At 47.3% G+C, this 26,599-nt stretch overlaps 2 protein-coding genes and 1 long non-coding RNA gene across 6 annotated transcripts in view; 1 reads left to right on the top strand and 2 right to left on the bottom strand.

Moving 5' to 3' along the window:
• Window positions 1-754: 754 nt before the first annotated feature.
• Ahsg (alpha-2-HS-glycoprotein) lies at window positions 755-8,191 on the bottom strand. Of its 4 annotated transcripts, none has more exons than NM_013465.2 (7): window positions 7,879-8,191; window positions 5,771-5,881; window positions 5,327-5,411; window positions 4,849-5,012; window positions 3,597-3,698; window positions 1,995-2,078; window positions 755-1,409 (listed from the first exon to the last, which is right to left on the bottom strand). In NM_013465.2, the coding sequence occupies exons 1-7, from the start codon at window positions 8,089-8,091 to the stop codon at window positions 1,131-1,133; spliced, it is 1,038 nt and encodes a 345-aa protein (NP_038493.1). In that variant the 5' UTR covers window positions 8,092-8,191; the 3' UTR covers window positions 755-1,130. The 4 variants fall into 4 exon arrangements, 3 of the variants coding, with proteins under 3 accessions (NP_038493.1, NP_001263379.1, NP_001263378.1); NM_001276450.1 differs by having other exon boundaries at window positions 5,792-5,881; NR_075099.1 differs by lacking the exon at window positions 5,327-5,411.
• On the top strand, window positions 5,820-25,223 carry Gm30505 (predicted gene, 30505). Its single transcript, NR_110508.1, has 4 exons — window positions 5,820-5,906; window positions 13,103-13,177; window positions 15,967-16,017; window positions 23,668-25,223. It is a non-coding gene; the product is annotated as a predicted gene, 30505 (long non-coding RNA).
• Window positions 20,572-26,599, bottom strand: part of Dnajb11 (DnaJ heat shock protein family (Hsp40) member B11) — a 21,790-nt gene continuing 15,762 nt past the window's right edge. The window contains exon 11 of the mRNA NM_026400.5: window positions 20,572-21,803. The gene's annotated coding sequence lies outside the window, so the exon portion shown is untranslated. The remainder of the gene's footprint in view (window positions 21,804-26,599) is intronic.

Genomic DNA, 26,599 nt, shown 5'->3' with positions numbered 1-26,599 from the left:
GGCAATGCCTGACTTGCTTGCTCTTTTAGGTTCAGTGTAGCTGCTGGACTTGTGATCGGTCTTACATATCAATACCCTTCCTGGAAAACACCAGTGAGTGAGGTATCAGAATGGCGTAATGCAAACACAGCTGGCACTGCTAGGACCCAGCCTACTCTGGGGACTACATCCATCGTGCCATCTGGGAACCTGAGAGCATCTACAGTCATCGACAGGTCACCTTCCCAGACTCCCTTTTGTAAGTGTTCTGAAACCAGACCTTTTACTTTGGCTTTGAAGGGTGTGAGCTGGAAAGGCCAGGCCCACTTTATATGATTTCTGCCTTTCTGTGGGTTCTGGGGTTATTTGGCTTGCAAGGCAATCACCTTGTCGCCAACCCCATCAAGAGGTACTTTGAGCATACATAATGAGTAAAGCCAGTGAAAAGGAGACTCCTGTGTTAACCACTGATCCCTCCTTCCCTGATTGTTAGGAAAAGCCAGAAGTCTCTTTGTTTTTCCAAAGCCTAGGCACTGCCCCCCGCCCCCTTCCCCCTTAGCAATATTTCTGGTCCTCCATCTGTGGTCAGAATGTTTTTTCATCTCCCATGAGCTTCAAGCACATCTCACCCCTTCCTGGGTGTTGCAACCCAGCAGGTGCCTTTCTCCTGCATCCCTTCTGTTTCTCTGCTCACGCAGACTTTGGTAAAGTGACACTGGTCCGCTTGTTGAACTGACCACACACAGGGAGACAGGAAGGAGGTAGACAAGGAACATGACCACATTTTTGGCTCAGAGCCTTCTTATTTGAGAAAGCTCGTGTGGGCACTTTTATTTATGGCTAGATTGAAGATTGGCAAGAGCACCTTTCAGAGTCGTGGTTGCAACTGTTTTATATGAGGTCAGTGGGAAGGCAGAGAAACAATGGCAGTCATTTGTCACCCCACCAGTGCCAGTGTTGCTGCTGGCTTTATGCCTTTCATCAAATTTGACCATTACCTCTCTGCCCCTGTTCTCTGAGGAATGAAGAGACCTGGAATTCGAGCTGTGATGTGGTATTGCTTTGTCAGTGGACAAGCCACCCCCTCCCCGCCCCCAGCTTCAGTGGTGGCTATGTCCTGTCTGCCAAAACCTTACTTCCCCGAATCAAGCCTAGATTTTGAAGTGTCTGATCCTCCCTGGGCACATGGGGGACACTGGACCAGCAGCACCAGGCTGGCCCACCTTAGGAGAATGAAGAGTTTCTCCCGAGGCCGACTCCACCGAGGCCACAGGAGAGAAGGCGTGGCGTAGGTCGTGGTAAGTTCGGTGGTCTGAAAGTCCTCGTGGAACCACCACAGGTCCCACCACCACAGATGCAGGTGGGTCAGCTGGTAGGGCTGCATTCGCTGTGGGTACGGGACCTACTGCGTTGGCATTGGCTGGCTGGGGCTGCGGGGGCACAGGTGGAGAGAGGATCATTTCAGTAGGCAAGATGGTTTTCCATGACAGGAATCCCCATGAGTGTGGGTTACAGTCCCTTGCAGTAATGCTTTTTAGTTGGAAAGAGTCTAGCTAAGGAGAATGGGTAAGATGCTAAGGATGATGACAGGAAGAGCTGGCCTATGGAGCGCCAGTCTCACCTGCATTACCTCAGTCCCAGTAGATTTCCACAAACATAGTCCAGTGTACAAGCTCCCCACCCGCAGAGAACCTTCACTCTCTGCCATGTATACTTGGGAACTGCTGGGCAGACCAGCCCACTTGGTCTCTGTAACCAGGAAGAGTACTCCCACCCTCCACAAATAGCAAGGTGGCTTTGCCAGCTACACATGGGGATTGTTTTGCCCTGCAGCCACCGGAGGTTGGGAGGGAAAACACAACTGAAATGTCCTTCGCCCAGCTGATGGGTCCACATACTGCACTGTTATACAATCCACTTCGAGGCTTAGGGCCAGACAGCAAGTGTCCCATGGTTACTAGTCCACTGCAGATGTGTTAAGGGGACACTGTTTTGAAGAACGTCCATGAAGTTACCTGTGTTTGGAATAACTTGCAGGCCACTGAAACTTCTTCCCCACCAAGATTATGCATGAGATTTGCCTTGCAGAAGCCATGTTGCTGTTTCCAGAAAGACAGGGGTTATTTTAAATGATGCATGGACCTCCCCGGGGTTTTCAATGATATATATTATTATTATACTTAATAATATTGAAACAAAGAAACTTTTAATTTTTTTTTAATTTTTCCCCTTTAAGTTTATAATTTCTGGGCAACCCTCTCTTGAGACGTTATACCCATGTAATAAAAATCAGTCTCTTTTCCTCTCTCTCTCTCTCTCTCTCTTTCTCTCTCTCTCCCTCTCCTACACATACACACTTAAGTCTAAGCTATCACTTTCCTTTCTTTCTTTTTTCTTTTCTTTTTTTTTTTTTTTTACACAGGTGTCCCTTGTGTAGACCTGGCTGTCCTGGAATTCACTCTGTAGGCCAGGCCAGCCTTGAACTCAGAGATCCACCTGCTTCTGTCTCCTGAGTGCTGGGATTAAAGGCGTGTGCCACCGCAGCCCAGCTAGCTATCACTTTATTAAACGAATCTTATATCTTATTTTTAAAAAAACCCTTACTTTGTATTAACTAAAACTTCTGGATTTTGCTAATAAAACATATGGTGTGCCATTCCACATATTACAGTGACTATCCAGAAATACTATGCGATCAAGAGCATGTTCCTGGAATCCCTGAGATGGTGGTAACACGGGGAGAGAGACACTGCTAATACATCTTCAACATGAATTGATGTCGTTGTGAATATGAGTTTGGTGCCCTGTGTCATCATCCCCTTATTCTGGAGATATTTTCTCACATCTGTCATTATCCTGCTCAATTTTCTGTTCACATAACCAGTGACCTTCTCTGGCTAACACTGGGATCCTTTCTCTGTGTCTGACCACAGGTATCTAGGATACCTCATCTTTACAGGTAAAATTTGGTCAAACCCCTTCTGTTCCTCACTTTAAGCTAAATCTCTACAAATGGATATATCTGGCTCAAAGACTCGGTGTATCCCGGTATCAGAGACACACCTAGAAAGTCTGCTCTTCCCGTTCCCAGCAGCCAGGGTGCACTGGGAACTGGACACGGACTTATCTGATTTCATGTGCTTCTCAGAGGTGAGAGAGTTTGGTGTCTATGCTTAAAGAGGGAGGTGAGGCACCAGAGAAAGGCCTGGCACAGCCTAGCCCCATAGCAAGTGGACATTTTTAAAAATAAAGATTTGATTTTATTATTCTTAATTATGTGTATGGGTCTCTCTCTGTCTGTGTCTCTGTCTGTCTCTCTTTCTGTGTGTGTGCACTGTGTGTGTGCACTCGCCTGCAAAGGCCAGAGGTATCAGAGCTGGAGTTAAAAGTGAGCCACCTGGCACAGGCACCGGGAACTGACCTTGGTCCCTTTGCATGAACAAAGAAAGAAGTGTGTGCTCTTAACTGATGAGCCATTTCTCCAGCTTCACAAGGGGACAGTTTATACTTTTTGTTTGTTTGTTTTTTACTTTCTTTCTTCAGCCCCAAGATATAAACTGCAAAAAGATACTTTGTTCCACAACCAGATTGGGAGCCCTAGGGTCTGGCCCACTCACCTTCTCTGCCAGCAGGTTGCATTTGGCTGGATCTGTGACTTCTTTTGCAGTACAGTCAGTGGCAGCTATTACAAACTCCACCAGAGTAGACACTGGGAGAGGCTGAGAATGAAAATGAGAACACGTGGGAAAGATGGTCTGGAACAAGAGGGGCAAGAAGAGGTGGGACAGAGGGAGGGAGGGGGGAAGGAGAGGTGGGATAGAGGGAGGAAGTGACAGAGAGGAGGAGGGAGAGGGAGGGAGGGAGCAAAGGAGAGGAGGAAGGAAGGTAAGAGGGAGGGTGGGAGGGATGGAGAGGAGAAGCTATGGTCTGGCACAGTTTGAGAGAACACAAATCCACACGGACTACGTGTGGCCCTGGGCAATTGGAAGGATTGAGTTCTGACGATGGGCTGCAGATGAAAGATCTGAGTCTTCTCAAAGTATTGGCAAGAGATCGTTGTCCATCGCATGGGGCAGAGGTTAAGTTTTCAGAGAGGAAACAGGAAGCCAAAAGGCTAACTTTAGTCCGGCAGGGATGGAAACCCAGCATCTCCTGGCCCTCAACCTTCAGAATTCAATGTTCCAGTCATCCCAGGCTCGAAGCGGGAAGTGAAAAGATGCCCCCACCCCAGTTTCCCACAGCAGGATCAAAATGGAAGTCACTGTGCTTCCTTCCCCCTGACGCTGGGAGCCTTGCAAGCACAGCGCCTGGTGCAGTATGGGATGGGAATTGTCCCAGGAATTACAGAATCACCACCTACACTAATGTATTTGCAAGTATGTCTTGACTTATTTCCATTGCCAGCTTCCTTAAACATCTCAAGTCTATTGCACTCAAATAGTTGCTTTGGCTATACAATTAGATGGTCCCCTCCCAACCTCAAAACCTGGATTTGAAAGGCAGATTAGGAACCTTCCAGTATTTGCCCATACCTTTGTTAGTGTTGATTCCCAGACTGCGGCAGATGTTACTGGCAGGGTGTAAACGTGTGGCACCCGGTGAATGTATTGTGTCTGAACAGAGAGCCCTGCTATTAAGTGTTAGGTAAAGCCAGGAGGCCAGGGTGTTACCTGCCTTCTGCCTGTGGCTGACCTATGTTGAACTGGCTCAGTTTGGGACAGCGCTGCTGAGAGTTTAGGGCTCCATAAGTTCTAGAACCCCTGCCAGTTCTTCCAGCCAATGTTTCCTTTTCTTCTGGTTATCACCCCCACACATGCCCCAAGGGCCACCAAATCGCCCAAATCTATCAAAAGAGTGTTAAGTTTTTACCACATTTTGAGCCCGGGAAATCTCCACCAGTTTAAAATAGGTTCCATTATTCTGTGTGTTGAAGGCAGCCAGGGCAGTGTTGACGGTGTGGACCACGTTGGTATCGTTGAACGGAGTCAGGAGTGGGCACCGTGGGCACAACTTACGAACGTCCTCTGCAGAGTCTGGGCGGGAAGATAGCAGGGTCTCAACTGCAGCTCTCCAGTGTACTCACAACAGCTTGCTTATTTAGAAAGGGCTCCTAGTGCTCCAATGTAGCATGACTTCTTCTCTAAGCCTTCAAGCAGCTGTATGAAGGTCACCAAGTCACAGCCACGGGGACAATGTTCGCCCACAAGAACGGGCTTCTTTAAAAGATGGCATTAGAATCCCCAGGACCCAGAATCCTCACAGAGGAAGTGAGACCTATTTGAGTTCAAAACTATTCTGATTCCTTTCTCATTCTACGAGATAAAAACAAGAGGCAGTGTTTTCTGACCTGGGGTGGAATGACACTGGGTGTGCATCACCCTGAACTGGCCGTCTTGTTTCAGGATGTGGAAGTCACAGTCTCCCTCCACCGCCTGGGAAAGAAATCAGATGCCGGCATTCTGAAGCAGTATATATACTCTGGCTGCTCATTCAGGGAGCGTCTTGGCAGGGTTGTGGGAGGTAACCTGCCCAAGGCAACCTTCACGGGTGTTATTGAAACATCATAATCTGCTCTCCCGAGGGCTTCAAGAAGAAAAGCCCAAGTGTTGTGAAAATCAACCTCGGGGAAGGCACCATCTATCCCACAGCGGGTTTTAGACTTTGCTCTCTGGCTAGCCAAGATGGCTGCTGGGAGATGGAGAAAGCCAAACCTGCACTTTGCTGAACTGTGGTGGCTGGGCAGCTCCCACCCACCCACCCACCCACCAACCAACCACAAGGCAGCACTCACGTGCTCAGTCAGCTGCCTCACAGAACAGTTTGCCAGCGGGGTGGGGTCCAAAGCATGGCAAGTGGTCTCCAGTGTGTCAACTTCCATCTCATACACCACTCCGAAGGGCCGCTGTGGAGCCGGACAGAAGGGAGAGGTGAGCAAACGCCCTGCTCCGCTGATCCAATGCATGGCACCTAGTGTGAACACTAGCCCTGTGGTGGGGCTTGGCTGAGGGGTGGGAGGACTAAGGAGATGTCAGCCCCACCCCTTCCAGCTATGCAGTGCTGCAGTGGTTTTTTTTTTTTTTCTTTTTGTTTTGTTTTGGCTTTTTAGTCTTCCACTATAGATGGAGCGGGTGTGAAATGGGGAGGGGGGAGGGGGAAGAGGGGAGGGGAGGGGGGGCGGTGCTCGAACAGCTGTCCCAGCCATAGTCCTTATTCTGAGCTCTCTTTACAAAGAAGTGACTCTGAGGGCTAGCTTTTATCTTGAAAGGTTTATTATCTTTGCTATCTTTCATTCTGCTTCATTCTTTCTTCTCTCTAGTTGCCCACTTTTCTCCCTTTCTTTGAGTGTTTGTGTCCTTAAAGGTTTCTCTTGCTCCTCCCTTGGCTCTTTATCTTCTACCTTCCTGGGTCCTGGATGCACAGAGAGTCCTATCTCCTGTTTGCCGCCTTTCTATTCTGAGGCTGGGAAACTGTCACCACTAGGATGGAAGCATTTTGGGAAGCTTGCAGGACCCTGTGAGGAGTTCAGTGTTTCACCTGTCTATGTATTCCCCGTTCACACCTTGAAATGCCCCAAAGTTTGAAAACTCTCAACCCAATTTAGTTCACTGGGCATTTTCACTCTCCGGAGACCTCAGAACTACCATGGGTAGATGCACTGGGTTTATGTGCAGGGACTTCTTGATCCACTCGGGCATCCCATAATGAGCATCTCACAATCAGCACGTAGCACATGCACAGTGCTCGCTCACGGCTTTCCCTTCAGCATGTAAACTAGGCAGAGAGCCGGCCATTACGTCTTTTGCCAACTGCCCTTAAAACTCACCCAGGAAAACCGTGGTTTCAAATCAGCTGTCCCATTGTAAAGCTGGTTGTCAATCCTCACTCTGAGCATCCTGGTGTTTACCTTATTTTCCTCCTAAATCCTAAGTCTCTAGTGACACAAACTTGTTCTTCTCATCTTTATGTTAAGCTGAACCGTATGGAGTTTCCAACTTTGCATGTTAAAAGCAGACAAATAGTCGGTGACACATGCCTATGATTCCAGGAGCCAGGAGGCAGAGGCAGGTGGATCTCTGTGTGTTTGAGGCCAGCCTGGTCTACATAGTAAGTTCCAGGACAGTCAGGGCTACAAAGAGAAACCTTTCTGTCTCAAAAAGAAGAAGGAAAGAAGGAAGGAAGGAAGGAAGGAAGGAAGGAAGGAAGGAAGGAAGGAAGAAAGGAAGGAAAAGAAAGAGAGAAGAGAAAGAAGAGAAAGGAAGGAAGGAAGGGAAAGAAAGAGCAAAGAGAAAGAAAGAAGAAAAAGGAAGAAAGAAAGAGAAAGAAGAGAAAGGAAGGAAGAAGAAAGAAAGAGGAAGAGAAAGAAAGAGAGAAGAGAAAGAAAGGAAGAAAGACAGACAGACAGACAGAAACAGGAAAAGAAAAGCAGACAAGTATTGGCGGTTTCATAGTTTCAGTCTGTTAGCATATGAGATCTGTTGTCTAAGGAGAACATGGCTATCAGGCAGGTCTGGAATGAATGAAGGGAGGATTTAATGAAACGATCTGCATTAGATGGCCGTCACACATGGTCACTGATCAAATGCTGCTTTCCTTTTCATCAGAGATAAATGTAATCCAAGAAAGAGAAGTCATTCACAAATTAGCAAATAGGGCCCAGGTTCTCCCAGCAAGTCCCACCTTCTGCCTGTGGTCTGTGAACTATGCCTCGGGGTCCCTTCCTCTTCCCGTGGGAGCATCCTCTGTGAGATACACGGCTACAATACTGATGTGGCCTCTCCTGCTCTCTCTTTCCCAATCTCTGCTGCCATTCCATCTCCACTGGGAGATGCTAGCCTTTGAGGCACTGGGTTAGATCCCCTACCCAGATTCATTCAGCTCATTCCTGGTAGGCTCACTTACCCGAGACCACACCTTGACTTTGTCGATCTGATTCAAGACCTGTTTGAATCCCTGAAGAAGATGATTATTGAGGTAGTCCACGGCCAACAAAGCTACTTGCTCTGCTTCTGGATCATCACAAGCCAATTCTCTAAAACCCAGTCCTGTACCTTGTGGAGCGGATTGGCAGCCCCAGAGCTGAGCAAAACAAAGGAGCAAGACCAGGGACTTCATGGTTGCTCCAGAGAGGCCCTGGAAAATGGGCAAATGTCAGGAGCAGCCCGGATAATCAGCTTGGAGAGCTAGACCAATAGAGGGGCAGAGGGCCTAATTTATCTGACAGAGCCCGCCGAAGGAATTGCGTAAAGGCGTGGGACGATTTCTGTTCTGGTTCCAAATAATCCTTGCAAACAGCAGCTCTGGAAAAGCAAATAAGTTAGGACATCATCTCTCCCCAACAGATCTGCCAAAGTCAATGCTGCTGTGGGCAAAGATATTCCAAAGTCTGCCTGGAACATGGTGATAACAGCAGAGAGAGGAGGTGGCTGAGGGGTGAAATGGACATGGCCAGCACAGAGCGCAGCTGCAGTGGCGGTGGGGGTGGGGGTGAGGGTCATCCACGTGAATATGAGCATGCTTTGGCACCCTGAATATGAGCAGGATAGGGCTATAGCATGCTCTGGGTAAATCTTCTAACGTTGATGATTGATCTCCCTCAAGAAGAGTCATAGAAGAAGAAGAGAGTCCACACATGTAGCAAAGATACCGTGAGCCATGGGAGATGCTCAAGTCAGTAAAAATGATTATAGCATCGAGGGGTGTGACCGGTGTAGCTGTTTGCCTCCTCTTTTCCCTCACCCTCACCCCTGCAAACCTCACCACCAAGCCCTGCAGGGAACAGCACAGGCAGGCACTGCTCTGTGTCTTCTGTGTGGCCATTCAGCACCAGTAGCACTCTGGTCCCAGCCAAGGCACAAGTGCAACACCATGGAGTTCTGGCCTCTGAGCCATCATTTGACACGGTTCTGGGTTGGACTCCAGCATTTCAGGTTGAGGTACTGCAAGAGCAATTATGAACAAAGGTCTGCTCTGCACTCTTTGCAATCTCAACAAGAGGTTAGTGTGCCTGTGGGTTTTGACAGTCCCAGATATGATCTTCAGGAAGTGTGTGCAGGACACTGACAGGTTTCAGAAATGTCATGTAAGGACCGGGAGCCAAGAAGCCTTCACACAAAGACCATACTTCAAATACCGCGAAGTCACCGTTACATTTGGATGGATTTGTCCTGTGGTTTTTAACATTGCTTCGGGGGGGGGGGGGGAATACTTGTTACAAAAGAAGAGAAGAAAGAACTTCTGATGGAAATCTAAATGGCACCAACTTTGTAGGCGACGACTTGGTTGTGGGTAGAGAGGGAGGGTGACAGGGCAGAGACAGTGGTAGCAGGGCTCATTTTGCATTTGCTTCCAGCCACACGCACATGTACAGACCTGAATGGGAACTCCCAGTTCTCTTGGAGAGGGGCCATAACGCTCAGAGACATCTAGCTAGTCATTTAGTTTTCTATTAACCGTGTACCCATTTAATGTAAAGGCATGACATAGGAACTCTTTGAGAGAGCTAAGCTTTTCCTCAGAAATACTAAATCTGGACATTAATGGATATTTGGAAAGACAGGGATGCTTTTTAAGTTGTAAGCTCAGGCACATGAACCGCAATTTTACTCTCCACAGAGAGTATTTATAGCTGAAATGCTGACTTAAACCTTCTTTTGCGAATACCTAATCTACTCTCTTTCACATAACCCCAATTTCAGATCCTTGGATTGAAACCTGCCCTACTAAGTGTAGCTTGTCCCCACTGGGGTTAGAACAAGCCACAAATGAAAAGGGATTCTTTATGGAAGCACCTCATTAGTCAAAGGTGGGAAGGTATATACACCTCCCCTTGTTTTGTAAGAGCCTGCTCCGGAATCCTCTGTCAGGTAACGTGACAGCTGTACCTGTGAGCAGTATGCTCTCTTCCTTGGCTCTGCTTTAGCCCTCCCTTCAGCTCCAGGTCCCTCGGGCTCCCAATCCCAGCCAGGAGAGTCTTTTAGGCTTTCTTTCAACACCTTCTTGAAACTTGGGGAGATGGAGCTGCTTTGTCCATATGAGGATTGGGGAATTTGGGAAGGTAGCTTTCACACCCATCTGCATGGGCACCCCTGAAGCAATGGTCTGCCAGCCAGCCAGCCAGCCAGCCACTCGGGAGCATCTCCCAGTGCTACACCTGTCTGCCTGGGGAGAGATTTAAATGCTATCAAAATGAAATTTCACATGGGGGGTGGAAACCAAGATAGCAGTGTAACAAACAGTGGCATTTAAGCTAGCGGTTGGCTGTCTCTCCCCCAGCGACGTGGTGAGAGGAGAGATAGCAGTCGCTCTTAACCACACACCTCACTTCTCTGTACCAAATAGAAGCGTGTAGCTGTTTCCTTTTCCATTTAGCACTATCATGTGAATATTGCTTCATGTGATTGAAAAGGCTTAAAACACTTCTGTAAGGACTCTGTGTAATCCTGTGGTGCACCTCTGTTATTTGATTGACTTGTGTGCGCTTTCCCTGAGCGCTCATGTCATGATGGGGGTAACAGTGCTCTGTACGCACACGGATCTCCATGCAGTGTGGCAAAGCTTGCTGAGAGGAACAAGTTCCCAATCTCCGGAGCACTTCCTAAGGTGGAGGCAGGGCACTAGGCAGCGCTAGGGGTGGCACAAGCCTCAGGGCAGAAGCTAGGAATGGCATCAGGGCCTCCCTCCCCATGTGTCGCCAGGGGGCCTTTAGACTAGGTGATATGTTTGGCTCATTCGAACGAACAGTGTTTGATATTTAGACCAGGCCTGGTAACACAAGTCTGCTAGTCCTAATTGTAGCTACTGAGGAGGCTGAGGCAGGAGGATCACAAATTCAAGATCAGCCTGGGCTACAGAGTGAGTTAAATGCCAGGCTGGTCAGGTTAATTGTGATTCTCAGAGAAAAAAAGAGGAAGGCTGGGCACATAGGTCAGTGATAGGGCATTTGCTTAGCGTGATCAATCACCAGTATTCTGGGTTCAGTCTCCAGTTGATAGAAAGGAGATGGGAGGGCTGGAGAGATGGCTCAGCGGTTAAGAGAAGGAGAGGGGGAGGGGGATGGGGAGAGGGGGAGAGGGTGGATGTGGATGAGAATTCAGTATTTACAGCTGTGAATGTAACCTAGGACAAAGAAGATTAACCCCAGTTCTCAGCCCAGCTGTTCATAGGTCAGTTCTCTCTGTGGCCAGTGGGGGTGGGGCTCAGCACAGAGTTGAGCACTAGAATACTAAGTGAGGCAGCAGCAGGGGCGATGGTTAGTAACATAGCTTCTCACACACAGGACCGTGAGTACATGAATGTGTGAGCAATGCCAGCAAAGTCCAGAAGCCCAATTGGCTGCCTTGGCTGCCATGGGGAAGAAGCAGCCCCAGCGTTGGGTTAATCAGAGGCCAGCTACTGCACTCTGCCCTTTATGCTTCTTCCTATAGGATCAAAGCTGGATGAAGGCAGACATTTAGCTTCTGATAACCCACTGTTTCTTCACTCCCACGTTCAAAGAAAAACATTTTGGGATGGTCTACTATCTGCAAAGTTAGGTGCCTAGACACAGAAGAAGAAGACATTATCCACCCTGAAGGCTCTCTCTCTCTCTCTCTCTCTCTCTCTTTCTCCCTTTCTCTCTCTCTCTCCCACCCCGAACCCCATTGCAGTAGTATCATTAACATCTGATCCATTAGGAACCATAGATTGTACAATACTGTCATGCTGGTATTGTGTAAATCATCCCAACATCTGCAGACGCAGAGTGGGTTTTATTTCTTTAACATAAAATGTCAACCAACAGAATGCCAGTTAGCCCTGTCCCAGGATCTGTCAGGTATCTTAGGAAGGTTATTCAGCACTGGTTGCTCCAGAAGGCGCTGCCCAGTTATCTGGAAGAACTACAGTTGGATGACATGGGCCTGACCACACAGGCAAACATTAAAACAGTGACCTGGTTCTAATGGTCACAGCTCGGTTCTGTGGATCTAAATCCAAAAGGCTACATTTGAGGGCACATGTAAAGGGGAAGAGCAGAGGCAAACTGGAGTGAGGCCAGGAAGAGATGAAGGCGCCAGGCTTACAGAGGAGCCACCCCTGGGTGCCAGGCTTATAGAGGAGCCATCCCTGGGTGCCAGGCTTATAGAGGAGCCACCCCTGGGCTTGCTCGCCCTTCAGTCCTGAGCCTAAGCTCTTCCTTCCTGTCTGGCTTATAGTGAAGAGGCAGGGTATACACCCAGAATGGCAAGGAAAACCCCTGAGAAATCAACAGATCTTTCTTCTTTTTCTCTCTTCGTTCTTCGTTTTCAAGGGACAGACCGTGTCACTGCTGCCACCGCTGGCCACCACTGCTACTGTTTTTATCATTTGGGCTCCTGAGATGGGCTCTAGGAATATCGTGGTTCTTGCGGCTGGTTTTACCTGATCCCAGAAGAAATAATGGAAGTCTTCCATTCTCTTTCATTTGAGAGAAGGATTTCTACTACATGCGACTCAGTGTGGTCTTGCTACCTACCACATGCTCCATCACAGAGAAGAGGAAACCAGTTTAGGATCAAAGGCATGAGGTGTGAGGCCGCTGCGGCTGGATCTCACCTCCGCAGGCTGCCAGGATTCTCTTCCTCCTGGTCTAGGAACAGGAGAGTCACACCTTTCCCACCCTCCCTTCTTTACAGGGGAGGCTCCTAAAGGTTCTAGAACTTGACCTCTCTAACACATCAAGAAATCAGAGCCTGGATTTGACCCAATCCAGTTGCTTCTCTATTAATCCTGAAGTAGAAGAATATAGAGCCCAGGGGAAGCTGGGGAATTGGCTTCCGGCCACCACTGATCAGCTAGCAACTTCTTAGCAGTAAAACAAAACAAAACAAAAACAAAAACAAAAAAAAAACATGGTTTGTGGGGAGGGGAGGCTAGAGGTATATAAAGTGTAATGAGTTTGATTAACAGTGAATAAAAGCTTACAGTGAGTCTGCCTGCATAATTTCAGTAAGTGAAAAATACTCAGAAACCATTTTTTTTCCTAAAAAAACCCTCTATAGACTTTAGTGATGACTTACATGGTGTTGACATTATCTCAGCCGTCCGTGGGTTCAGACGGTAAACAAGAGGTAAATCATTAGACTATTTCTAGTTCCATGTTTTTCAGGGAAAGTCTGACCAGTAAAGAGTATCACACCCCCGTCTCCTGCTGGCTTCTCCATCACCCTTTGCCAACTTCAAGGTGAGTGTCACTCTTCAGTAGAAGAGAGGTGAGAATGAGCCATGTTGTGTGCTTGCTGGGGTTTGGACATGAAGACTTTCAGAAGAGCCATGGCCTCACCCTTGAAGGTTATCCCCTTGAAGGTTATCCGGGGCCACTGGCACCAAGTGACTCATGGCATCTGTTAAGTTTGGACATTCAATAATCCATCCTGTGGACAGTCGAGGTTATAGTGGGTGTGTTCAGCAGTGAGTTGATAGTTAAGAGCCTGTGAATCTTTGCACTGATAAGTAGAAAATATTCTCTAGACAAGCCACACTAGATGGTCCCCTTTCTTCCAGTTGCTCCCTGCTGTGTGTGACAGCCTGGCTCTCTGCTGCCTGCTGTAAGCACACAGAAAGGTTTCTGCCCTCAGCCTGAAACCCAGAAACACACAGCCCTGGCGTGGGCAGAGTTTTCTCCCATATTCAACTTTGTAACCACAGAACCTGCCTCCTGCCCGGCGAGCCCCACAAAGGGCCTGCAGAACAGCTACCGTCGCAAGAATTCCTCTGGTGCCTGGCGTTCACTTGAGAGTCAGATACAAGAATTCACTCCCACCCTGGCAGCCTGTTCTATTGTTAATGCTAGCAGCCTTTTTCCACCAGCCTGACTTAAAACCTCACCAGGGGTCCTAGGCTTTGCCCCTCAGCAGTTATGCCGACTAACTGCCTTGTCTCTACACTGGACTCTAAGACATCCATGTTATAACTGCTCTGCCTTCTAGCTTCCTTCCGTTATCTCTCTTCCTTCAGTTACTGCTCAACTAAATCCATGTTGAGACGATCTCATCATGTGATTGAGTTGGGAAGACGGACCCCAAAGGCTAAATAGTGAGATAAGTCATCTTGTGCTCAGGAGTCAGTTACATAGTTGAGTGAACATGACTTGTGTAGAATGTACGCAATTCAATAATTAATGGATGGAAGCTGGTCAGTTACCATTACAGAAAGTGTTTTTCTGGTTCTCAGACATTTCTCTGGACTCTCAAACGGATTAACAATGAAATCAAAGCATACACATTCCTATCTATGTATTGCCTTGATTAGGTGTCTTGAACATGGGCAGGGGGAACACTGACTTCAATGAAAGTACCGTAAGATGGGACACACCTCTCATTGCTCTTAAATCCAGCAAGGCTCTAGGCCAGTAGCATTTCTTTTTCTTGCTGTCTGATCTCTTGACTACACTTGGGGAGGTGGGTCATCTTTTGTGGCATTTGTTCTTATCAAACATTCAACAGCAACAGGACACCAGAGAGTCACCTTGTAGTGAAGGTACAGATCATGGGGCCAAGGTGGCTTTCTTTGTGTGCTGAAATTCAAACCCAGAAGCCCAGTCATTTGATGGCAGCGCTAAGTGGCAGGCTGCACCCCAGGAGCTGAATCCTGATACTTAGGCAGAGGCAGGAACTGGGAGGTGTGGCTGAACAGGATGTAGAGAGGTTAGCAATGTGGGAGGCGGGGCTCTGGGGCAGCTGAGCATGATTCTGACCCTCCACGAGGAGCCAAATGGCACACCAAAGTCTCACTCAGTGCTTCTGTCACTATTTGTCAATTTAGTGAACTTAGTGCTAAGCCCTCGTTTCTCCATCAGTTAAATATGGGCACTAAAACCAGGCTAGTAAAGATAACTCTTGGAGTTCAGGAGATAACATCAGCTCACTGTGTCCACTGTGAAGACCGGCACAGGGTTGGCTACCAGTAAAGAGTAGTTCTTAATGGTCCTAATGCTCCAGCTTGGAGAGTACACAGAGGTAGTGTGGGGAATGCCAAAGAAGAAGAGGTGCCCTTGGACCTCAGTTAGCCCGTGTCAGAAACAGTATGGCCGATAGCATCTGGCAATGGGAGAAACCTGAGGAAGACAGCGGGGTGTGTGTGTGGTGTGTGTGTGTGTGTGTGTGTGTGTGTGTGTGTGTGTGTGTGTGTGTGTGAAAACAGTAGGTTTTCTTCTTGAGAAAGTCAGCAGGGCAAGGTTCAAATTTGTGTGCAGTAGGCAGTAGGTGTGAGTGACTGTTGGGACTTAGAAGACCAGAAAAGCAGGCATAAAGTGCTGGAGCCCAAAAACAAGGCACGCGGGGGGAGGCCTGAGGGGGGGGACATCTTAGGGCATCCTCTATGAGGGGTGCCAATGAGTACTAAAAAGATGGTTTGCCTGGTGACACTCTGTGTCCCCTTGGAATCTCTAAGTGCATTCAGAGCTGGCTTCCCAGGAATTGCCTGTGCTTGGGCACCAGGTCCTGCGCTTAGAAGCAACCTGTGCTTGGTGGAATGCTGCGTGGTAGATGTCTCAAATTTTTAAACATTTTTTTTTCAAACAAGGGAACCTGGGTTCTTCATTTCATTGAGTCACACAAAGCACAGAGTAGTCCTGTATGGCTTTTTGAGGGGTAGCTCTTTTTCTCAAGGGCTTTCTTAGTCCTTTCTTCCAGATGCTCATCTGCTAGGTACAGGCCCAATTAATAAATTAATTCTGGCCATGTTATAAAACTCTACCTCCAAAATAAATGCTGATGGCGGCGGGGGGGAGGATGGGGGGCTGCATTTTAAAAGCCAATGGGTTCTTAATGAAAAAATAATGGTTACTGAAATAAAAATAATTACATAAGGGCTGGAAATATAGCTCAGTTGTAGAGTTGTAGAGTATGTGAAGCCCTATGTCCTGTCCCCCATTATAAAAATTATGTAAGTTAAAGAACAGATCAGATACAGAGCAATAGGCAAGAGCCCCATCCTTTGACTCGCTGCCCCTGCTTCTTTTTATACCAACAGTTCTGGGTGGAGATTTGCACACACAGCAGATGAGGTGGGACTTTGACCCAGGTCTGTACCCTCTGCCTCTCGTTGACACAGCTCTACTTCTTGTCAAGGTGATGCATTTCCCACATAGAAACCCTTAGTGATCCGATCCGGTGGACAGCGCACATGTCTGCACATCTGCACATACACAGTATCTGAAATCACACCTAGAGACTGGCAAGTCATCTTTCTTTAGAAAAATCTCACAATCTCTATTTTCAATACCTCTATCCTAATATTTGCATTTTAAGTGCTGTTTCCTATTAAGCACCAAAATTTCTGGTTAGTACTAGAAATGACTGTGCCCTTTGAGTTTTGTGCTTTCTATTTGACATGCATTTTCACTTTATTTCACTTTTTCAACAAATTTTGTCTCCTGACTCGTCAATATTTGAGCTTTTCCTCCTACAGAGGCAGTGGCAGAGATTGTTAGATGTTTTCTAAACCCTTGTGTCTCCACCTTGTCTGTTCTCAGTAGCCAGTGATCCACGGTAGTCACATTTTCACTTTCATATGAGTGAGTTTAACTACACAGCAAGCAGGTTTCAAAGAAGAAAACTGTGAGCAGCCAAGAGAAAGCTGAGCATCCGATCAGACAACCACACACCATCAGCAGAAACTGACTGGGGAAGCCCCGGGAAACTAAAACAGGCAGCCGGAGCTTTTGATGGCTAGAGGGTCCCAGGCAGAACATCCTCTCCTGTACAATACTTCCAAGTAAAAGCACAGACAGCCACAAGTAGAGACAACATCATCACTGGGTGCATCCAGCAGAAACCAACTGGGCAAGCTCAGAGAGGCTTCCAGGCTTCCTGGTTGAGCTTTCTCTCCATGGGCTAGCTTCCTGTGGCTGAACTTGTGGTTTCTAAGCTCTTACCTGCTCCAGGTGCTTTCCAATCAGGGGATAAACAATAGTAACCTCTGTTGGAAGTAGTTCTCAAGGGCACAGCTATTTTGCTGTATTTTCTTCTCTGTTATAGGAAATAAGAGGACCAGCCTACCTCCCCCCCTCCCACCCCAGATAAGGAGTGTTGAGATAAACATTTTGAGATAAACATGTTTGGGTCTGAAATGGGAGGGGGTGCAGCCCTGCTTCCAAATAGTACATGACAATGTAATGTATGTCACACTCACCCCGGGCAGCATGGCTGCTTTTCTGGGGACTGGTGGAACAGACGGAAGGATGAGGGGCTATGGTGGCTTGAATGAGAATGGTTCCCATTCATAGATTCATAAGTTTGTATTCTTGGTTATCAGGGAGTGGCACTACTTGGGAGGGGTTGGAAGGTGTGGTTTTGTTGGAGTAGGTGTGGCCTTGTTGGAGGAGGTGTGTCACAGGGATGAAGGTGGGGGGCTTTGAGGTTTCAGGAGCCCCAGCCAGGCCCAGTGCCTGTGAATCCGAATGTAGAACTCTCATCTACATCTCCAGGAGGCTCTTTTTGGGGAGAACACGTTTTTTTTTTGTTTGTTTGTTTTGTTTTTTTGTTTTTTTTTTTTGTTTGTTTTTTAGATAGAGCCTAGACCAAAAGGCTTAGCTTGGTTCAGGAGCCCCTATGATCAACTGGAAGAAACATCACAGTGCCTGTCACTTGGATTTGTCTCCTGATATAAATATTTGAGTTCTGTTATAAGAACTGAAGGGGACTTCAGAAGTCCAAACACCTTTATTTTGATGTTCACCACAATCTTGGGACAAAGGAAAACAAAGGCACTATCCTACAATTTTTATAATGCTGCATGGTCCTGGTATTCAGGACCTCAGCAGGGACAGGAGCAAGCAAAGAGTCAGGATGATGCCTAGGGCAAAAGCCAGAAGGGCTCAGGGTAGGCAGCATGCCCTGCGACATGCAGTGGCTGTCCAGCACTGAGCAGTAGTGTCCAGAGGCAGGCAGCTGTGCCCTGAAGTGGGTTAGTACCCAGTTATAGGCAACAGTGCCACAGCCAAGCAGTGGTATTCACTGCAGGCAGCAGGACCCTCAAGCAGAAAGTGTTCCTCAAGAGAATGTGATATCCATGGCAGGCAACAGTACCCTGTTGGCAGGAGACAGCTGCAATGTGCAGAGGTAGGCCGAGGTACTTTGAAGAGAGGAAGCAGGTATCCCAGCAGAATCCTGTTGTCAAGAATCAGGCAGTAGTTCTCAGGGGTTTGAATGCTTTGACTGATTAGAGAAGGGAGTAGTCCCAAAAGCCTAGCAGAGATCGCCAGTATCAGACAGCCATCCCTCGGCGCAGACAGTGGCATCCATTGAGTGGCATCCTGGGATAAGCAGTGATACCCACAGGGAGGGGGTAGTGTCTAAACTTAGGCATAAGTATCTTGAAGGAGGACACAGAGTCAGAGGTGGACACCTCTCTGCAGGGTCAGACAGCAATGCCCAGCAACAAGGGACACCAATTCAATTTCTTGGGGGGTTGGGGGGGGAGGAGCACAGTACTCACATGGTCCCTGTGTCATGAGATAACTCTTACATAGATAGTATTTAGCTAAAGAAGTTTGGGAACACCACGTCTCAGAGGGGACAGGAAATGGTTGTCGAGGACATTGAAACCCAGAAACTACACAAAACAAGTGGGTGACTGCGTTATCTCTTGTAGACAGTCCAAAACCAACAGTTCAAGGCTAATTTACTCTGTGATGCAATGGGATGCAAGTCCACAATCAGCTTGTTATCCGTGTGTCCTTAAACACCAGTCTGGGGAGAAGCTACTGACAAGGGAACCTCAGCAGGAAATGAGGGGTACAGGCGACCCTGAGTGGGTGCAGAGAGGCTCAGGCCCCCCGATTCAGATCAGCACTCTTCCTTTACTGTGAGTAATGTTTCCTCAGTTCAACATGAGATGTCACTTCACCATATCAGCTGTCCCTGCATTTTGGTCCCCTGCACCTTGTTGGAGCAGAGGTTCATCTCAGAAGCATTCCCAAGCTTATGCTCCCCCCTGTCCGTATCAGGTGAGTTCCCAGTCTCCCTCCACGGTGAAAGCACTATAGCCACCATGGGGGAGAACACCCCTCCCACAGACCCCCCACATGCTTTTCCTTTACAGGCCACAGCATCTTGGCGTTCAGAAAATGGCACCAGGAAACCTGATACCCCACTAATGGGTAATCCTGTTTGTTATGCCCTAATGAAAGTCAGCTGCCAAGCCCGGTTCCTGTGGCTCTTGGTCTCCAGTCAAGAAAAATAGAAATATACTCTGCTAGGCTCTGGGTCAACTCGTGCCAAGGTTTGACTAGACAGTCATTTTAAGTGACTCTGCTCCCCAACCCTCACACAGCGGGTGAGGAGTCAGAGAGGAAAGAATGGAGATGGGGAGTGGGGAGGGAAGGAGACAAACAGACAGAGACACAGGTGGGGGAAGAGACAGAGAAACGGACAGATGCAAGCACATACAGACACACACAGACACAAAGATACAGACACACAGAGAGAGACACACACAGACACAGAGACACACAGACACAGAGACACACAGACACAGAGAGACACACAGATACAGACTCAGAGACAGATACACACAGACACAGACACACACAGACACAGAGACACACAAAGACACACACAGAGAGACACACACAGAGACACACAAAGACACACACACACAGAGGCTGATGTTGGTTGTCAGACCTGAATTTTTCACTATTATCTCAATTGCTCATTTTTTCCTCAATAAAAGGCATTTTGTCAACTATTTAAATAAGAGTGGTTTGAAGCTGATGCCATTCTTATACTTTCTATTCTGATTAAATGTGTAAACAGTCAGGGGTGGGGGTGGGGAGATTATTTTTCAGTACCCATGTGACCTGTTGGAGCAGCCCGATTGGCACAGGACCTGCTTTTCATAAATGAAGTAGCCAGGATCTGTCTCGGGGCTATGTGTATGTACACACACACACACGCTGGTGACATTGTCAGAGAAGAATGTGTGTGGAGGAGGAAGAAGCAGAGGAGGGAGAAAGCAGAGAAGCGACACTCCAGGGCCAAGGCCAGTGGGAACAGCATCCCCTGACCCAGCGCTATCCTCAGCAAGAACTGACCTCATGGGTTGGAAAGTTCTCACCGCACTCCACGAGCTGTGTGCTGGGAAGGTAGTGGAGTCCAGATACTAGCAGTGGAGGGCATGGTGCAGTAAGGCTGCCCTCTACCACTCACTTGTTGGCCTCTGGACATCCTTAGTTTCCCAGAGCCTTACACAGAGAACCCCAACCTGAATCAAGAGGAAGGGCAGGCAGACACACATAGACCTGGCTAGCAATTCCAAAGGGGAACTGGCTTAGCAAACACTGGAATGGACTCCAAAGCCAGACAGGAAGGTTTCTATCTGTGACTGTGTTTGACAGAGTATGTCAGCACCTGTCCCCATATTCTCCCCTCAGCCTCCCTTCCCTGCCTCTCAGAGGTTGGTCCTCATGGTTTAGGAGACGCTTCAAGCTTCCGGAGTCCCAGCTCCATTTTCCCCTCTGTGAGCTCTGTGGCTTTCCCTGGTGCTGCTCTGACATCCTACAGCTTTAGTTTCTGCTTGTTTCCCCCACCTCCTGTGAGCACCAGGGATTTTCTTTTCAAAGATGGCCCCAGTAATGCTTGCAACTTTACATACTGGTAACTTTAATTTTTTCAAACCTTATTTTTAAAGATGGTTCTTACAAACGCTTTAACCTTTAACCTCCCTTGTAGCCCACCACCTGCCAGAGGTAGTGGAAAAGAAAGGATATGGGGGAAGTGGACCTGTTTCAGAAAGGTTCCCTGGAGCAACTCCTGTCTGCATTGTCTGGAAATCAGCAGTTCAGTTCACAGGTTGGCAGCGGCAGCTCAGTCCACTCACAAGCACTTCATAGATACACCAGCAGTCCAGTTCGGCAGAGTAGTGCCACCAACAACAGTGACATGACCTAGCACAGACAGCCAGGCCCCTGCCTCAGCCTGAGCCAGTGGGAGGGCCCCAGAGGGGCCCCAGGAGAAGTTCTCAGCTGTGTCTCTCTCAGGAAAATGAAGGTCAGCGAAGACTCGAGACTCACAAGCGTTGCTCAGCTAGCTGTACCAGCAAGCCAAGCTCTGTCTCCATCACACCATGGAGTCCTATTTATACCCTTCCACCTGTCCTCCATGGGTCTTGCCTCAATATGGGAATCCAATCAGTGGGAATCCGGAGAAGTGACAAGAAACTGCAGCATACCACCAGAAGTTTTTTTAAGTACATTTCTCTCTATGGTGTCCGGACAAATGCAGCTCAAATGCAGTGTAAGGCAGACCAATACCTTTGTGTCATTAGCAAATAACCTTTCATCACATGTTCTTTCACGTGCCTGTTTCAGTAGAACATCCTCTCTCCTGTGTCGGCTTCAGTGAAATGTTCTGAGTCCGTCTTAGCCTTTCACACCTGTGTCCACTTTAAGGAAACGTCCCCTCAAGTGTTGGCCTGAGTGAATCACCATCCAAAGGACTTTCCAAAGAACTCTCGTTTCCACTTCACACATTCTTTCAAGATTTGAAGGCTTTTGTTGTTATTTTTATCAAAAGATCAAAGAAAGCTTCTCTCCTATGGATGAGCCGTACGGCTGCTTTATGGGCAGAAATGTTGCAGAGGTGCTGAGAGGTTGTGAGGCCAGATCATGAAGAGACCCCCACCCTGGTCTCTTTTCCTTTGGGGGCACGTGTCTTAAGGCTGTGATTCACAGGAGCTCTGTCCTCCTAGAATCAGCTGTCAGACATATGAGACAAGGCCTTTAAATGACTCCAATCCCCAGCCTCTGAGCTGTCACAGTGACATCAAGTAGAACCAGGCATCTCCAGCAAGTCCAGCTATTATGTGGCCTTGTGGGGAAAATAAAATGTTGCTATTTGAGCCACAATGTTGAATAATTGGTTCCACAGTAATAGCAACGGGACACAACCCTTCTAGTCTCATCTGCCTGTCTCACATCACCCTAGGACATCATGACCTCTCTTCTATAGCAGCTGCTGAGCAGAGAGGAAGTCCTCTGTTCCTAACAGACTCAACATTCCCTTACGGAACCACAAACCCCTGGGGGGTTTAGTTTATTATAATGGGAGGCCTTACAGTGTTTTGTACTACCCATGATGTTAGACCCTTTATTTATTTGGGTAGCTTGTTATCTACTCTGATCACACTTGTGGGACAAGCTTGCCGGTGTCATCAGTTCAGGTGATGACGGATGGGTGGTCAAGCCATGCCTCCTCACTGATGTTGCTTCCCTGCTCTGAAACATCATGTTTCATGTAGCCAGCTTCCCTGGTTAGCATCAATGTGCTCTGGCTTTCCCTTAGCTCTTCAAACTGGCAAGAGTTATGAGAGCCCCAGGGCTTCCCACACAGCAGGCATTTGGCACGAAAGCTCTCTTCCTGAGATACTCGGTGCCAATAGAAATAGCGGATCCGAACACAGCCCCTTTGTGCCAGCGGATTCTGCCTTCCATGTCGGCTGACCCGTTCACTTATCTCAGCAGATGCCACCATAATTAGCAAAGTAGGAATCCAACCACATGCCTTCCAGGAATACCCCAGGATGGATCTTCAAATACTTTACTACAGAAAACTTGTCTACACTTCCCTGTTCTCCCAGTTTAACGATGCAGCTCAAAGGTGAAGCCAACACTTTAATAGTTTTGTTCTTGTTTACACAATCCAGCACTTGGCAGTGGTCCCCAGGCCTGGCATCCATCTCTGTCTCAGAAGTTGTCTTTGATATATATTTTTTAAAAGATTTATTTATTTATTATATGTAAGTACACTGCAGTTGTCTTAAGACACATCAGAAGAGGGCATTGGATCTCATTACGGATGGGTGTGAGCCACCATGTGGTCACTAGGATTTGAACTCAGGACCTTCGGAAGAGCAATCAGTGCTCTTAACCATTGAGCCATCTCTCCAGCCCTATTGTTTTCATATTTGGTAGAATCAAGCTCCAAATACAAACTCAGCCTATGTTGGGCCAGCCAGCAAGATGGCTCAGTAAGTGAAAGGTCTTACGACCTGGGCTAGATCCCTGGGACCCACACTGTGGAAGAAGAGAACAGACTCCAATAGGTTGTCCTATGACTTCCCCACATGTACCATGGTACCCATACATGCACACAGTGTACAAACACAGAAATATATAAATAAATGTAACAACAACAACAAACCCAAGCCTGCCCTCCTGGAATTTGCCCTCTCTACATTAGCATACCAGGCTAAGGGAAGAGTAGGTGCAGTTAAGGGGCATTATTTATTTGACTTTGCACTTTGACTGTTATTCGTTTTACAAAATAACTTGATTTTTATTGGCAACCATCAGAATATGGCTTTTAAAAATTATCTGTAACTGCAGGGCTGATTTTAGAGTTCATGCCATTATTTTAGCGCCACCTGGGGACAAAGTTGTTTACTGCAGTGGAAAGAAATGGAGGGGATGCCCAAAACTAAACCTCCCAAACCTTTATAAACAGAGATACAAAGTTACTTCTTTTTGTTTATCCTAAGAAAGGTACTCCAGTTGCCAATGTCTAACTGTTGAATAAATATCTAGGAGGTGGGCATTGTTAAAACCACCTACAATGGAGAGGCACTGTGATAAAACTGGAAAGTGGACATACTGAATGTGAGTTTGGATGTATAATTTCCCACTGTGGCATGAAAAATTCCCAACTTACTTTCTTTCGTCTTCTGTCAAAACAGTGTTAGAAACTCCCCAGACAGAATGAATACCAGAAAGGAGGACTCTTGGGGAAGCGGTGATGGATGAGACAGCAGCAATGTTTGAAAGCAAAGCATGTCTACGGACAAGATGCAGTGTGCTCCGGGTAGTATGGCTTTCGGCAAAGCATGTTGGGAAGGAGACACTGTGAAGAGGGGGCTGTCCCATCATCGGAAACATGAAGTTCTAACCCCAAGGCTCCCTGAGGGGAAGCAGCTTCTCCTGTCACCGTGTCACAGGGTAACTGGATCTAAATGAACCTCTCCACACACCCCTGAGGGCATGACTGACAGGGCTGGGTGGAACTGGCTTGTCAATCTGGAGAATTTCATGACAAAATCCATGACTTGGTTTCAGTTCTTTGGCAGCAACTTGTTCAGTTTAGGATGAAAATCTGCCTCAGCAAACACAGTGTTCAGATTACAGTGCAGGGGCAGAGACAAGGTTGCCCAGTGGAAGGACTAACACAGTGTATCTGCCTGGAATGAGAGACACTAATTACAGCTCTTTTCTCCCGTGTTGACCGAGGCAGCCTGGGTCTAGACCCACTGTCTACAGAAACACACTGTGAACTGCAAATGTGCTTTAGCAAATTTAGTAGTCACATTTTGAAAAGTTTTAAAATAATCTTAGGTGAATTCTAATAGTATATTCTCTTTGTAAAACTGTACTTTACCCGACATAAAATAGTATTATTGTCATATAATGTAAGAACCGAGATTTTTACATCTTACAGTTAAATCTTCACAATCCAGTGTAAAGAAGCAGGGGATATAGATCAACTGGCAAAGCGCTTGCCTAGGATGCACAAAGCCCTGGAGTTGACTGCCATTACTAGTGACCTGGGCATGGCCTGGCAGGTGGAAACCAAAGGTTCTTGCTCAAGGCTGGACTAGCGAGTTTGAGACCAGCTGGGCTACATGAGACCCCGACTCTAAAACAAACATCCAATTTTGTACTTCATTATAGCATCTCTTGAACCACACATGGCCATACCTCCCTCAGGCACTCAGTCTTCCAGGGAGACTGTCTTATGTTATTCTTAGCTGCTTTAATAGGGGGCATGTGCTTATTATACCATTCAGAAGTATTTTGTCTCTCAGTGGTCTGGGGTTTTAATTTTTTATTCCATTTATTTGCTTATGCTGTTGGGGGAGGGTATATGCAAGGTTTTCTTATGGATAACGTGGAAGAACTGGTCCTCTCCTTCTCCGGTGTGGATCTCAGGCATGGAACTTAGGTAGTCAGGCTTGGCAGCAGGTGCCCATTACCCACCGAACCATCTTCCTGTCTGGGTCTGGGCTTTTGACATAACATCTACACAGGAACTGTACTGATGCTCACTGTCTGTGACCTTATTCAAGCCTTGATCACAAGTACTGGTGCAATTGTGGTGTGAAAAATACTGGAATTTCAGGATGTGAACATTAGGTAACTGTTTTTCTTTCTTATTTCCTGGAGTCATTGAACATACTTGCTTTTTCAGCTCATCACTAGAACTAAACTTTTATTAAAAAAGAAAATTCTTTCTACCTCCACAGGTAGTAACCCTAAATTCTTTTTCAACTGGGGCAAAACTTTAAAAAATATTATAATTATTCTGTGTGTGTGGCTGTATGCCTGCATGAGCTATGGCACAGATACTGAGGCCAGAGGGACTTTGGAAGTCCATTCTCTCCCTTTACCTTCTGCATGTGCTGCTTCATACTCCAGAGTAAGCTGGCCTGCAACCTTCCCTGTATGATTCTCTAGACTCTGCCTCCCACCCAGCAGTGGGAGCATGTGAGTACAAGAGCCACAATATTTGGCTTTTGGTGGGTTCTGGGGGTGGAATTCAGGCTTCTGCAGCAAGCCCATAGAGCTATCTCCCTGACTTCTGAGCATGCCACTCATCTATGATGGGAATCTAATCACTTAGCCAATAACTGAGGAGGAGGAAAAATAAAACGGAATAGCCAAACCAGATATTAAGAATGCACAAGAGCTTAGGTTAAAAACTCACCCTTTAGTCGGGCAGGGTGGTGCATGCCTTTAACGCCAGCACTTGGGAAGCAAAGGCAGTTGCATCTCTGATTTCAAGGCCAGCCAGGGCCACACAGAGAAACCGTCTTGAAATACCAGAACCAAGCCAAACAGAGAACAATCACCTAGCCCTTCTTCACCTCAGATAACAATATTCAGAGGGGTTAACTGGCTTTCGTGGTCCATGGTTAATTCTGGTTCCAGGCCAGATATCCAATCTACCTTATCGACTTCCCTCAAATGCCAGTTTTTCCTTGCAGATCCGAACTGCAAAGAACACCAGTTCTTCTCCTATCATCTTGACCTTACATCCATTGTCTTTAATTTTTTATTATTTATTGTCTGTGTGCATGCACACATGCAACACGATGCTCCTATGGACGTCAGAACACAACCTTCTGTTCCCTCCTTCCACCATACGGGTCCCAGGGATTGAAATCAGGTTGTGGAGCTTGGCGGCCTTTATCCACTGAGCGGACTCTCTGGACTTTATTACCTGTTTTCTAACTTTGTTCCTGGACTTACATATTCATTGTAGTAAGTACTTTTTCAGGAGCAAAATTCCCTAGGTTCAAATTCTGGCCCCTACTTAAAAGCTTAGTCTATCCATACAAAGAAAACCTAGCTAGCTCATAGTAGACCCTTACCAAGCTTTTTGTCCTTGTCAATGAACAGAGCCAAGTTTTCACTGTTCCTAGCCTGCAGCATTGCTGTTGCAGCTTCCTCCCAACTCAGCATCCTCAAGAAAGGGCTCAGGAGAAAAACAAAAGACCATATCTGGGAAAGTAGAAACTTGTTAGAAGTCTTAGGAGTGAGCAGCTGTTGGGCGGGATGGGAGGGATGCAGAACTCTGCAGGCAGCCTCAGTTTTGCAGATGGTCTGCAAGCTGTG

This window comes from Mus musculus, chromosome 16 (assembly GCF_000001635.26).
Source record: "Mus musculus strain C57BL/6J chromosome 16, GRCm38.p6 C57BL/6J".
Taxonomy (NCBI): Eukaryota; Metazoa; Chordata; class Mammalia; order Rodentia; family Muridae; genus Mus; species Mus musculus.
The sequence above is the reverse complement of the archived record's forward strand: the minus strand, read 5'-3'. Positions and strand labels throughout refer to the sequence as shown.